Here is a 12,115-nt window from a genome sequence, read left to right as displayed (position 1 = left end):
CTGTTTGTTCGAGTGGTTGTTGCATCAGGCTCATTGTTTAAGTTGGACTATTTCTAACTGATGCTGATAAAAGCTGATATTTGTTTTGATTGCAAGTTGCTTTGCAGTTTTCTCTTGTTTATTTAATGTTTATTTGTATAGGGACAAATATGTAGCATAAATCAATGCCACACATCATAGAAGTTACAGTCTAAGTTAATTTGTAATGCCTGCCCCTAGCTGGGCCTTTGAGATACAAAAGACTCAGCAGCAACTTTACCGGATCATCTAAAACTGCACTGGGTACCTGAATCTTTCAGAACTGAGTATAAATTTTGAATAACCCAGCACCTTCATATATATGTGATTACTTTCATTTTTGCTTCAACAAGAAGAGCTCCCCTCAAGGCATTTGGTGAGGCTGCTTTGCGTTTTTTGTGCTGAACTATGGAATACCCTCCCTCTTGATACCAGAACAGCAACCTTAAGAATAACTTAAGAATAATTAAAGACATATGCTTTTAACAACAAAACATAGACTTCCATTCTAGATTATATTTTTACGGATTACATTTTTACAGTTTAAACACTCTCTCTTTATCAGCAGTGCTACACACAGTGGTGAGTGTGTGTATGTGTGCGCATGTTGTTTACTGTATGTGCAAGTGTGTAATTGTCAGGGTGGGGAGCAAAACACCAGCTGTGGAATGCTGAGTTTATCTCTAAACAGTTACATAACCCTTTAAATGTCTGTCTGCTTAAATGTACAGTACACACACACATATAAACAGACACACACACTCCTGCAGGACACACCCATCCTATTGGGTCTTATATTGTGGTCTTGTGCTGCACAGGCAGAATGTGCTCCCACCCAGCCAAGGAAGCAGTGAGTGTGAAAAACACTAAATGAATCTGTGTGAATTTACATACACATACACACACACACACATGCATAAAAGCATTCACTCGACAATCTAGAGACACGATCACAAACTGTCCTGAACTGAGTTCTCCTCTTCACATTGATGCTGCCAAGCTTCTCTGAAAGCAGTTACAGTACTCGGGACCAGATGACCATTATGTAATTTTTCCACAGTCTCTTTTGCAGAATCAAGTCTGTCCTCCAAACTCTGTCTCATGAATTCGCCAGTAAGAAGTATCAATAAAAGCCTGGAGAGTGGAGCTTGGATTGACAGTTCAACACTCTTTTGTTACTATGAGACTAAAGCCAAACATTGAAAATGCAGCGAGACACGAGCAGGAGCAAAAGCAGAACAGCAAAGAACTCGGCTTTACTCAACAGTGCCCTCCTGTACCTGAGGACATTTTAAGGACACCTCATGTTCATTCACTTTAAGGTCTGACATATACTTGCTTTATAACCATGCGCTATGTTCACACACATGTAGGGTTAATTTCTGAGGACATGCATAGCCAGTGCTCTTACATAAGTGAAGTACGCATTTTAACTCAAAGTATGATTTTTTTTCTTATACCTATCCATTGAGTTTTTGTTCCTTTATTTCGCGTCTTGCAGGACATTGCATATTTATCATTGCTAACTTGATCGCAGAGCTCCGAATGTGCAAAGCTGACGCTGAAGGTGTATGTACAGTGTTATAGTTTGGAGCGTCAGGCCGCTGCCCAAGCTGCTGTATTTGGCGAGCTTGGAGTGAGAATGTGTTGTCTATCTTGATGGTTATTGTAAAGCTGTAACTGATGTTTAGACAACTTTACAATTGGTTAATAAATGGTTTCTAAAGGATATATACATATATTTGGATTTTTAACAGTAAAATAACTATTAAATAAAGTTAAATTACTTTAACTAACTAATTCATTTATATTATACTTATACCAGAGCTGCTTTTTCTTGATGATGATGATGATGATGATGATGATGATTATTGCTGTGGGGATTATTGGTGTCAGTTGCAAATCCAGTCAGAGTTTTCACCATTTGGAAAGCTTTTGTAGTCTGTGAAATGTAACTTGTGTAATGGCTTCAGTGTACGGTTGTGGCTTGTGACATTCACATGTAAATTGGTGTTTTATGGTGGTTTATGTTGGTAATTGTCATTTTTATACTGATTTATTGTCATTTTGTGCCTTTTAGCGCCTCTTTTCTCTCCTCCTTTCTACAACATGTTACTACATTCAGATTGCACATTTGGTTGTCAGTGTGTGGTCATCTACACTCCTGGTGAGGACTTGAATATGACTATTAATGTACACTGTAGTGTCATGTGAATAAAAACATTTTGCAAAGTCACTTAGTGAACAACAGAAAGCTTGTCAAACTTTTGTTTCATGGCTGCCCTTGCCTTTGAAGTGCTTTGACACCCCCAGTGGTAGTGGAGCAGTGACTGGTTGTCTGGCTCCATGTTGGGGTCGTAGGACTGTTCTGCACTGAGCTGCAGGTCCTGTGTCCTCGACCACACCCTGTACGTGCCTCCCTCTATGATGGGCATCAGCCTGGCAAGAACAAAGGGTTAATATTAACAAAACCACAAATAAAGTCGAGCAAAGTTCAACTTAACCTCACCTAGTTATCAACTTATTGGTCAACAGATCAACACAGTGAAGCTGGAATTGTGGAGATGCACTCCAATGCAGAGGACACACATCCTAAATTTCAACAATGTGTAGTGCGGGCCCCTGCATTACACATGCTGATTGGTTGAGCCAACTTCCTTATCCTGTCAGAAATCTCTGAAGTTTTAAAGTCACACTACTCTGGTCTTTGGTTTGGTAGCTGGTTGGCTGCGTGTGTCGCTCCCTCTGGATCTGTTGGCTTTGAGGAGATATATTGACGCATCAGCCATTTCTTTTCAGATCTAACTCTGTGGACTGAGGGTTTATTTCAGCCAAACCAGAGTTAGTGACTGCTGAATCCGTTTAAAGACTAAAAAGATGTTTTCTGTGAGTTTTATTTTGTTTCTGTCAAGTTTGAATAGTGTGTTTTATGATGATCTGTGAGGTAAAATTGCTGAGTTTGTCAGTGAAGTCTGGTTAGATGATGCACACAGATTCTGACATAGAAGGTTTCTAATAGAGAAACATTTTCATTCAAAGAACCCTTCTTTAAGGACATCTGAAATTGCTTAAAACTCTTTCATCAAGGGTTCTTTGTACCAAAACATAAAAGGGTTCTTGGGAGGGTTCTAAGTAAAATCCTTGGAATGTAAAAGGGTTCTGGCTGGAACCCACTGTGTGGGCTCAAGAAAAAACTTTTTGATTATAAAAAGGTTTTTGGTAGAAAATCCTGGTAGGGCCCCTTCAAGGAAAGCTGAGATCCTTTAAAAACCTTTTCGTCCAGGATTCTTCAAGGGTTCTTTGTTCCATAACATATCAAGTTCTCTTGGACTATAAAAGGGTTCTAGCTAGTAACCCCTGGGTGGATTCTAGATAAAATTCTCTAAATATAAAAGGGTTCTCAGTAGAACCCTCTGGGAAGGCTCTAGATGAAACCCTTGTTAGCACCTTAGGAGATGGAAGGGTTCTGGATACAGCCCCCCCAGAGGTGGAACCATTACACCAGAGAAGGGTTCTCTGTAGAGCCTCTCATGGGGGGTTCTCGGTGAAAACTTTCACAGATGTTTCTCAGTATAACCCTTCATGTTGGGTAATAGGTATAATTCTCTGAAAGGCTTCCAAGTAGAACCTTTATAAAAGTTTGTACCAGGAAACACAAAGGGTTCTCCTATGGGGACAAGCTGAAGAACCCTTCATGGTTTCTAGTTACTACTTTTATTTCTAAAAGTGCACTTGTTTTAGTCTGAGATGTTGGTGCATTAGTACAACACCTAGCAGCAGTGAATGTTGTGTTTAGAACCTTTAATTGATAAAACAGGAACAATAAATAATGAAATAAATAAAGAGTCAGAATGTTTCTCCACTGACCTGGCAGCCATGACACTGAGTTGCAGACATGCAGCTTTCCTCAGTGGCACGTCTTCATATGACAGAGAAAACACCAAGCTGTAGTTCCCCGCTGGCAAAGTCATCTTTGGCAATGACAGCTGCAGTCGCTGCACATCCACCTCCGCCGGCAGGCGAATTACAGGGACATGCACAGACTGAGACGGCTGAGTCGGAATACGGTGGTCTTTGTCATTATCACAAGAGGGTGTCGAGAGGATTTGCCAGAGGTACTGAGCTCCGTAGCGCAGGCAGCCTTTCAGGTCAACGCTGGCCTCCACCAGAGCAGGCTGGGAGCGCCAGATGGCCAGGCGGGGGGCTTGAACCACCTGCACTTCTGGCTCCTCACATTCTAATACACTGATGTTTACCTCCACCTCGGGCAACACCCAGCTCACCAGGTTACTGCAGTTTGCCTGGCAGGAAGAAGAAAGAAGATGGTGAAATTACAGAAGACGTCAAGCTTTCATGCACAGCATTTTAATTTATCTCAAATTTTACACATCTGATGGATCTATAGATTACATGGAATGAGGTAGTTCAAAGAAACGTACTTTGACCAGGTAGTGTCCTGGCTGTCTGTACACATAACGGACGGTTGTGGTGTTGGTGTGAACTGGAGTAGAACCATCACCAAAGTCCCACAAGCACTCCACAGGATTAGATCTAGGTGTGACATAGGCCTTCAGGGTCACTGTCTTGTTGATGAAAGTGTCGTTAGGTGCTGCGTACAGGACAGCGGCCGTCAACAGGTTCTGCACCAGGATGTGCATGGTGATGTTCTGAGCATGCAGCGCGTTGAAGGCCTTCAGGTAGATGGTCAATGACCCTGCTTCTCCTGGCGTGTAGGACACCTGAGATTCAAGAATTCATTGAGACACATCTCCAGCTTAACAGTTTAACTAGGTACCACTTTACAATAACCATCATTAATCCGTAGTAAACTGATAGTTAATTAAAGCTACTACAAGGAGTTTTTAACTGGTTAAGAAACATTCTCAATTTAATATTAATGGCTCTATATGACCTATGTAACTAAACGAGACCATCCTCGAGAAGACTGGCTACTTCTGTCTAGTTATTCTCAATGCCTGACACCAGGTTGGAGTCTGTGAAGTCAGATAAAACAAGCCTGTGTTTATGTTTTCATATCATTGCTACTGTGAATAGTATGTTAGCTGGTTAAAAAGAAGCCAGGGGAGACTTTTATTTAGGGGTGTCCCGATCTGATATTGATATCGGTCCGATATCAGCCAAAAAACAACTTTTTTATCGAACTGCATCTAAAATCTCCAATAAGCAATCCATTTTCTGCTCCAGCACTTCTATCCATAGGTGACTCTGGTTGCTGGCTATTGTTCTCTGTTTGAGTAACATCACTTGATCAAGCCTTTTCTATCATTCCACACTACAAAATAAATAATAAAAGTATGTATGATTCGTGCTGATATTGTATCGGATCTATATCAGTATCGGCCAATACTCAAGGCTGCAATACCGGTATCGCATCGGAAGTGAAAAAGTTGTATCGGGACATCCCTACTTTTATTTAGATAATTTTATTTTTGACTTTATGTTCTGTAGTTATTACACTGGAAACACAACTGCTTTTGTCCACAGGGGCCTCCAAAATCAACACAAAAAGAAAGTTCCTTGTAGTAGCTTTAAACTTTAGTTAATCGTTATTCCACTGTTAACAAACAATGAAATTTTTATGTTGTTTACTAATTATAAGTAATGCTATATTTTATGTTATGTTATCATTAGTCTTATATAGTTAATATATAGTTTGTAAACTGTCTATAAACATTATTTGTATGGCTTTTATAAAGTCGCAACTGACTAACTTTTCTACTTATGTTTGCGATTAACGTTCACTATGTTATCTTACATTACATTTTCTTGTGTTTCATTATGTGAACTTACATTACATGCTTACTTTAACCCAAAGCAAAATCTTGCCCTGAATCTACCAAAGAAGTTTTTTTTTCCTGAACCTAAGGAAGTAGTTTTTGTGCCTGTTTTTTAAAAGTCTGCCTGGATGTTGCTTATTTATCATAGTTAACTTGACTGTGGATCTCCGGACGTCCAAAACTGGTGCTAGAGTTATAATTTGAAGTGTAGGGCGACTGACCAAGCTGCCGTATTTGACAAGTTGGGAGTGAGAATGTGTTGTCTATAAAGTTTCAACTAATATTTATAAGAATCTGTTAATGGTAGTGCATCTATAAACATTATTTAGATGGCCATTATAAAGTTGCAACTAATTTTTATAAAGTTTAACAATTTCTTAATAAATGGTTAATAACGAATATATAAATGTTATTTAGATGTTTGTTGACAGTACAATAACCATTGAGATAAGTTTAATTAACTATTTATTTACCATTTATTAATGATGGTTATGATAAAGTGTCACCATTTAAGTTTATGTCCTAATTATAATATCTACAAAGGCTGAATATTGAAGGGATCTGACCTCTTTGCCGATATGTGATGCCTGGAAGGGGTGGTGCAGATCAAAGGTCCACAGGAAACTAACAGGTTTGCCCGTCAGGATGTTTGCCACAAACAATCTCTTAACACCCACAGGGATCGCTGCGCAGCTTCCCAGGATGGAAAGCCCACGAACCGGCTCCATCACCTCAACATGGAGGTGCCGTCTCTTGGAACTAACCTGGATTGTCATGTTGCAACGCATAAAAATATGTGCATTGTGTTAGTTTGATTAAATTATCTACCTGGAGTTAACATCAGAGTCAATGTAGTGATAATCAAATTTAAAATAATTATTTTCCTCACTTGTGCTTGAAGGCACTATGCATGAAATGTTCATGTGATTAACTTTCAAATTATTATGACAACATGTGTTCTTGTTGAAAATATACAGCGTATGTGTTGCTTTCATCCTTTTACTATCAGTGTCTTTAGTTCACATCAATGTGTGGGGGGTTTGGTTGTCAGTGGCACTCTTTTCAGTGGTAAGTCTGACATTTCCAGAACACTTCACACATCGAAGGTCAAATTAAAGGTCAAATGTGTAACAACCTCGTGTTAAAAATGGCTACTGCAGTCCAAATTCAAAATATTGGAGCCAGTTCAGACAGGTTGCCCGCAGGCTGCATGGACACTGAAACTACAGAGATCAAGACGAGCAGTTGCAGTTAGTGTATTTTTGTTAACTGATTGTTGCTAATAATCGATTAATCAATTAATCATAACAAAACGCAAACTTTTTTCTTTTTTCTCCTCATTTTCATTTTTTCCATCTTTTCACATTTTAAGTCTACCTTTAAGTTTCCTTGTTTTACAAATGCCTCCGCCAGACAAGACAATCTCAAATGATGTGCAGTTACTGCCACTTCTAGATTATTGATTAACTATTGATTAATACAGTTTGAATTGATTAAATTCTTAACAGTGAATAATCGATTAAGGATTATAATTAACATCCCCTAATCAGCATTTATAACTGTCAATTGTCTGTCAATGTAAAGCTGAGGCCAGTGTCCTGAAAACAAAAGCACACTGCTCTGAAAATACACACTGGAGTTTGAGTTCAGTGGCTGCCTGCCAGACTCTATTAACATATTGCTCAGTCGAACTATTATAAACATCTAGTCCTTCTTCAAGACGATTAATGATTTCTTACAACTCATAAACAGAGAATTACTAATTTGTTGCACATCTAGCATTATTCACTATTAATTTTAGTTCCATGTCAAGAGTTTAATCGTAAAATGGGCCAAAACAAAAGCAAATGCTTTCGATTTTTTTCCAGCAAGTGGTGGAATAGAAATTTCAAAGGGGAGCACAGTGGCTATAACATTGTTTCAGAGAAGCCAGTATTTCATCTAAGCATTTTCCCCTTAATATCTTAAGAAATATCATGGTAATTTCATGTTAATATATGACAGATTTCTCCTTTAAGGTAAGATTTGTTTTAAGTAAGCAGTAACATCAAACGTCTTAACCATGAAGATATCAGATGACAACCAACATCTCAACAAGAATTCAATGCGTTGGGCCATATATGTACTTCTCATCAAACTTTATGCCTGTTCTACTCTTCTATGCCAAGGTCTCTCTGTAAAGAGTGTCATCCAGAGAATTAAAGTTACATACAATGATGCCATAAAGTTGCTACTGTATGTGACAAGAATAGTTTCATTGGACTGTCAGCACTGTCAGCAAGTGTACCAGACAGTGATAATAAACCTTAAGTGTTAACTTGTGCACAAAACAAAATACAACATAATATAGTATATATTAAATGCTAAAGGCTACATAAAAAGCTGTTCCTGTTATACTTCTGATATGGCCGTGACAGCTTTAATATTTGAATGTTTTTTTTTATATACAGTGGAAACTGCTTATAGTGATCATGACCATAGTGATCGACCACTTATTGATCAAAAACCTTGAGACAGAAACATTCCTATACAAATGCTGTCCAGTTACAGTGTTCATCTTGGGTCTTTTCATACTTGACAACGCTGTAACCCAGCTACCGGAGGCTGCTGCTGCATGCACATTGAAATCATGATTGAAAAAACAAACTCATTTTCTCTCGATGTAAAAACGCATTCTCCTGTTAAGACAATGAGATAGAGCAGCATAACTACAGCAAGATATATGTATGTACAGTACTATACTGTATTATAGTGTCTTTGAATTATATACACAGTATAGTAGTTCAGTTTGTACAGTAATTTTAAAAGACTTTGAAACAGCTGTACTGTATTTTGGAACAGTCAATAAAATTCTGTTAATAACTAATCTGTCCATTTCATTATTTAATATGTGATAAATATACAAATGTCATCTAGATATTCTGCATGAGAAATAAAGAAGGAGAAAACAAAATCGGCTAAAAGAAGAGTACAATCAACAGAGTGCAGATTTCAGTCAGGCAATACAAAAAGAATTCCTGGATGCAACTCCTCAATATTTTTATTATTAATTGTAATTTCATTAACTATATTTTCTCAGAAACTGTAATTGATTACAAATACAGTTATTTTGTAATGTGCCTGCATGCAGCTAGTTACATGCAAGTAATTTTCCATTACTACTTAGGTGTCATAATTAGCATATGATTTTTGCTCAACAACCTGTTTTGTGAGGTCACAGTGAGTCCAAGAGGAGGTTTGTACCAAATTTGAAGAACTTCCCTCCAGACATTTCTGTGATATTGTATTTAAGAAAGTGGAATGGTTCTCAAGATTGATTCTCAAGTCTAAGTGGACGTTTGAAGTTTGAATAAATACGCTCAAGGCGTTCTTGCAAGACCATGTTCACAAGAATGGGATGACCCACACACATAATGCCTGTGGCCATGACTATCTTTGGCATAAAAAAAAAAACATTTTTTCAAAGCTGTTGAAATATTCAACAAAAAGTCATGAATGTGCACAAAAAAATTTGGCTAATAGGTCCAGTAGTACGCATGATTAGCTGTGGAGGGGGGGATCACTGTAAGAAGTTTCCACTGTATCATAACGGTTAAAAACTGACCAACCAAACCATCTGTATTACACATATGCAATCAGTCTCCTTTGACTTTACCTGGTTGTGAGCAGTGAGATTCACCATGTATGTATCCACCCTGCTGAATGTGTGGATGTAGGTTTGGTTGGGTTGAGGGATGACTGTGGCATCTCCGCTGATGCTGAGGATGAGACGAACGTCCGAGCCTGCTGTCATAGAAATGGTGAACTCCACTTTCTCACCGACTGCTGCAAACTTTTTACTTGCCCTCAGCTCCAACCCTTGAATTTTGTCCTGCACAAAGAACTCTCTGGAAACCACTTGTCCGCTGATATCATTGGTGGCATTCAGGGTAACAATGGCTGTTTTTGGCTCTTGGAAAATCAGAGAAGTTTTCTTTCCTGTTTCTGTCCTTCCTTCCAGCTGCCATGTCCAAGTCACATTGGTTCCTGTCAGTACCTCACCCTGAAGCCAGACGCTGACGCCTGTTGCTACATAACTCTGCTCTGTCACATTGGTTGCTGTGAATCTCAGGCCAGAAATGACTTCCTGGACACTGACAATCCCTGACACAACCACTGAGCTAACTTCATTGAAGACCTCTACACTCACAAGCTTTAGACCAGGACTGATGAAGGTGTGGACCTTCCAGGGTTTTTCCCACTGCAGAGCCTCCTCATTCACTGACCAGCGGTACTGCAGGTCTGAGCCTTCGGTAGCCAGTACTGTCAGGTTAGTCAGAGCATTGACTGCAACTGGGTTTTCGCTGATCTGCAGGTGCTCTGCTCTTGCTGGTTCCAGGAAGTGGATGGTTCTGTTGACCGACAGCTGGCCCAGGAGGTTGGCTGCCTGGAGAAAGACCTCACATGGCCCTGGCGTGGAGAAGTTCACCTCCACCATCTTACCGCTTATGTTGAAACTTGAACTGGCAGGGTCTAGCTCTCTGATGAGGTTCCAAGTAAATGTCATGTTGGTTCCTTCCTTTAGTCCCGCTTGAAGGTGGAGGACATGATTTGTAGCAAAGTAACAACCGTCCAATCCTGTGCCTCCTCCTCCGAACTCCTCGTCTGCTAAAATCTGTAGCCCCTCCAGCTCACGTTGGACAAACAGGAAGATACTTGCTTGTGTTGTCCCTACGTCGTTCTCCGCTGTCACAATGATGTTGAACGTGCCAACAGAGCGGAAGGTGTAGAACATGGTGTGGGTCCCTGGGATTGGGGTGCAGCGGTCACACAAGATCCAAGAGAAACGGACACCATCTCCCTCCTCCATCTGGGCCTCAAAGTGGACTGAGGCATTAAGAGGGACGTTTATCAAGCTGGCGTTGACAGTCAACCCAGTGATTGGTGCAAGCACAGCAACGGGTAAAGTGGTGTGATTCCTACTAACTGGGTTGGATGCTGTCAGTGTAACATTGTAGTTTCCCGAGATGTTGTAGGTGTGGAAGATATTCTGGCCTGTAAGCAAATTTCCATCCCCAAAGTTCCAGACGTAAGTGACATCGGAAGCCAAGGAAGATGTTGTGAAAGTGTACGGTGCTCTAAGGGTCAAGTTATTGTACTTAGTGCCGTTATGTTGAATAACAATCGGTCCTATGGGCATCAGAACATCAATCATAATGCTGGTGTTACTGGTGGAGATGTTATTGAAGGCAATGACTGTCACCATGTAATGATCCGGGTTTTTATATGTTGTCATATAATTTCCAGAACCACGGATGAGAACAGGGTCTTCCTCTCTGCCAAAGTCCCACTGATAGCTGTAGTTAGATTCTGGCTCAGCTTTGGCCTGGAACCGGATCTCCTCTCCGACAGCATATTGCGATTTCTCGAGGGTAAGGCTGATGTTGGTTAAAGCAGGCTGCACGCACACCCAGTTGAAGAAGTTGGCCTTGGTGGCTTTGTTAACCCCACTGGAAAGCAGCAGAGAGAGGTGGTAGCTCCCACTCGTCCAATAGGTGTGCGAGATTCTGGGGTTACCATGGAGCGTCTTGTTTGTTCCATCCCCAAAGCTCCATTCGTAAAGATGAGCTGATGCATTACCAGAGACCCAGGCCTGAAAGTTGACAGGGGTCCGCTCTTGGACACACCCAGACGGCTCCATCCTCACAACTTGAAAGACGAACACCTGGACTGGCAGGATTGTCCAGCCAGAGCTCACAGCATTCATGGCGGTCACATTCACCGTGTAGTTGCCATCTTTGATATAGCTGTGTGACACATGAGGTTCAGATGTTGTGTAGATTTTCCCATCGCCCATGGAGAATGTCCATGTGATGTTATTACCTGACGCGAGACGTGCCCACACTTCAGTGGGACTGTGAAGCTCTGTAGGAGAGGAACTTTCAGCTGTTAAATCTTCAATCTCCTCATATACAAACATCTCGTCACAGACTTCTGTAAAGCTGATGGTGTTATTTACCGACACGCAGACATTAAAGACACCACTCTGTGCATAAGTGTGCGCCACGCGGCGACCTTGCAGCGGGGCAGAACCATCTCCAAACTGCCAGTCGTAGTGAATGCCATAGGGCGAGGGCAGTGGATGAGCCTCAAAATCAGCCGTTTTGCCTGTGAGGAGGAGCCGTGGCTCTGTCTGTATGTCGACACGAGTGAGGATGCTGTAGACACTCATGTTGATGCTCTGACTGATGTTTTCATAACGATTGGACACTGACACCAGCGCTGTGTATATTCCTGTACCGAAAGAGGGAAGAAACAGA

General features: G+C 40.6%; 1 protein-coding gene across 1 annotated transcript in view; it reads right to left on the bottom strand.

Annotated features, from left to right (window-relative positions):
• The window catches only part of pkd1a (polycystic kidney disease 1a), a 111,157-nt gene that overhangs the window by 36,716 nt on the left and 62,326 nt on the right, over positions 1-12,115 (bottom strand). The window contains exons 19-23 of the mRNA XM_084716039.1: positions 9,472-12,089; positions 6,383-6,580; positions 4,458-4,757; positions 3,886-4,319; positions 2,307-2,457 (exon numbers count right to left, since the gene is read on the bottom strand). Of these exons, the coding sequence (XP_084572165.1) occupies positions 2,307-2,457; positions 3,886-4,319; positions 4,458-4,757; positions 6,383-6,580; positions 9,472-12,089 (3,701 nt within the window). The remainder of the gene's footprint in view (positions 1-2,306; positions 2,458-3,885; positions 4,320-4,457; positions 4,758-6,382; positions 6,581-9,471; positions 12,090-12,115) is intronic.

The sequence above is a fragment of the Lutjanus erythropterus genome, chromosome 3 (genome assembly GCF_056507025.1).
Source record: "Lutjanus erythropterus isolate fLutEry1 chromosome 3, fLutEry1.hap2, whole genome shotgun sequence".
Classification (NCBI taxonomy): Eukaryota; Metazoa; Chordata; class Actinopteri; order Lutjaniformes; family Lutjanidae; genus Lutjanus; species Lutjanus erythropterus.
This window is presented reverse-complemented; position numbering and strand designations above follow the sequence as displayed.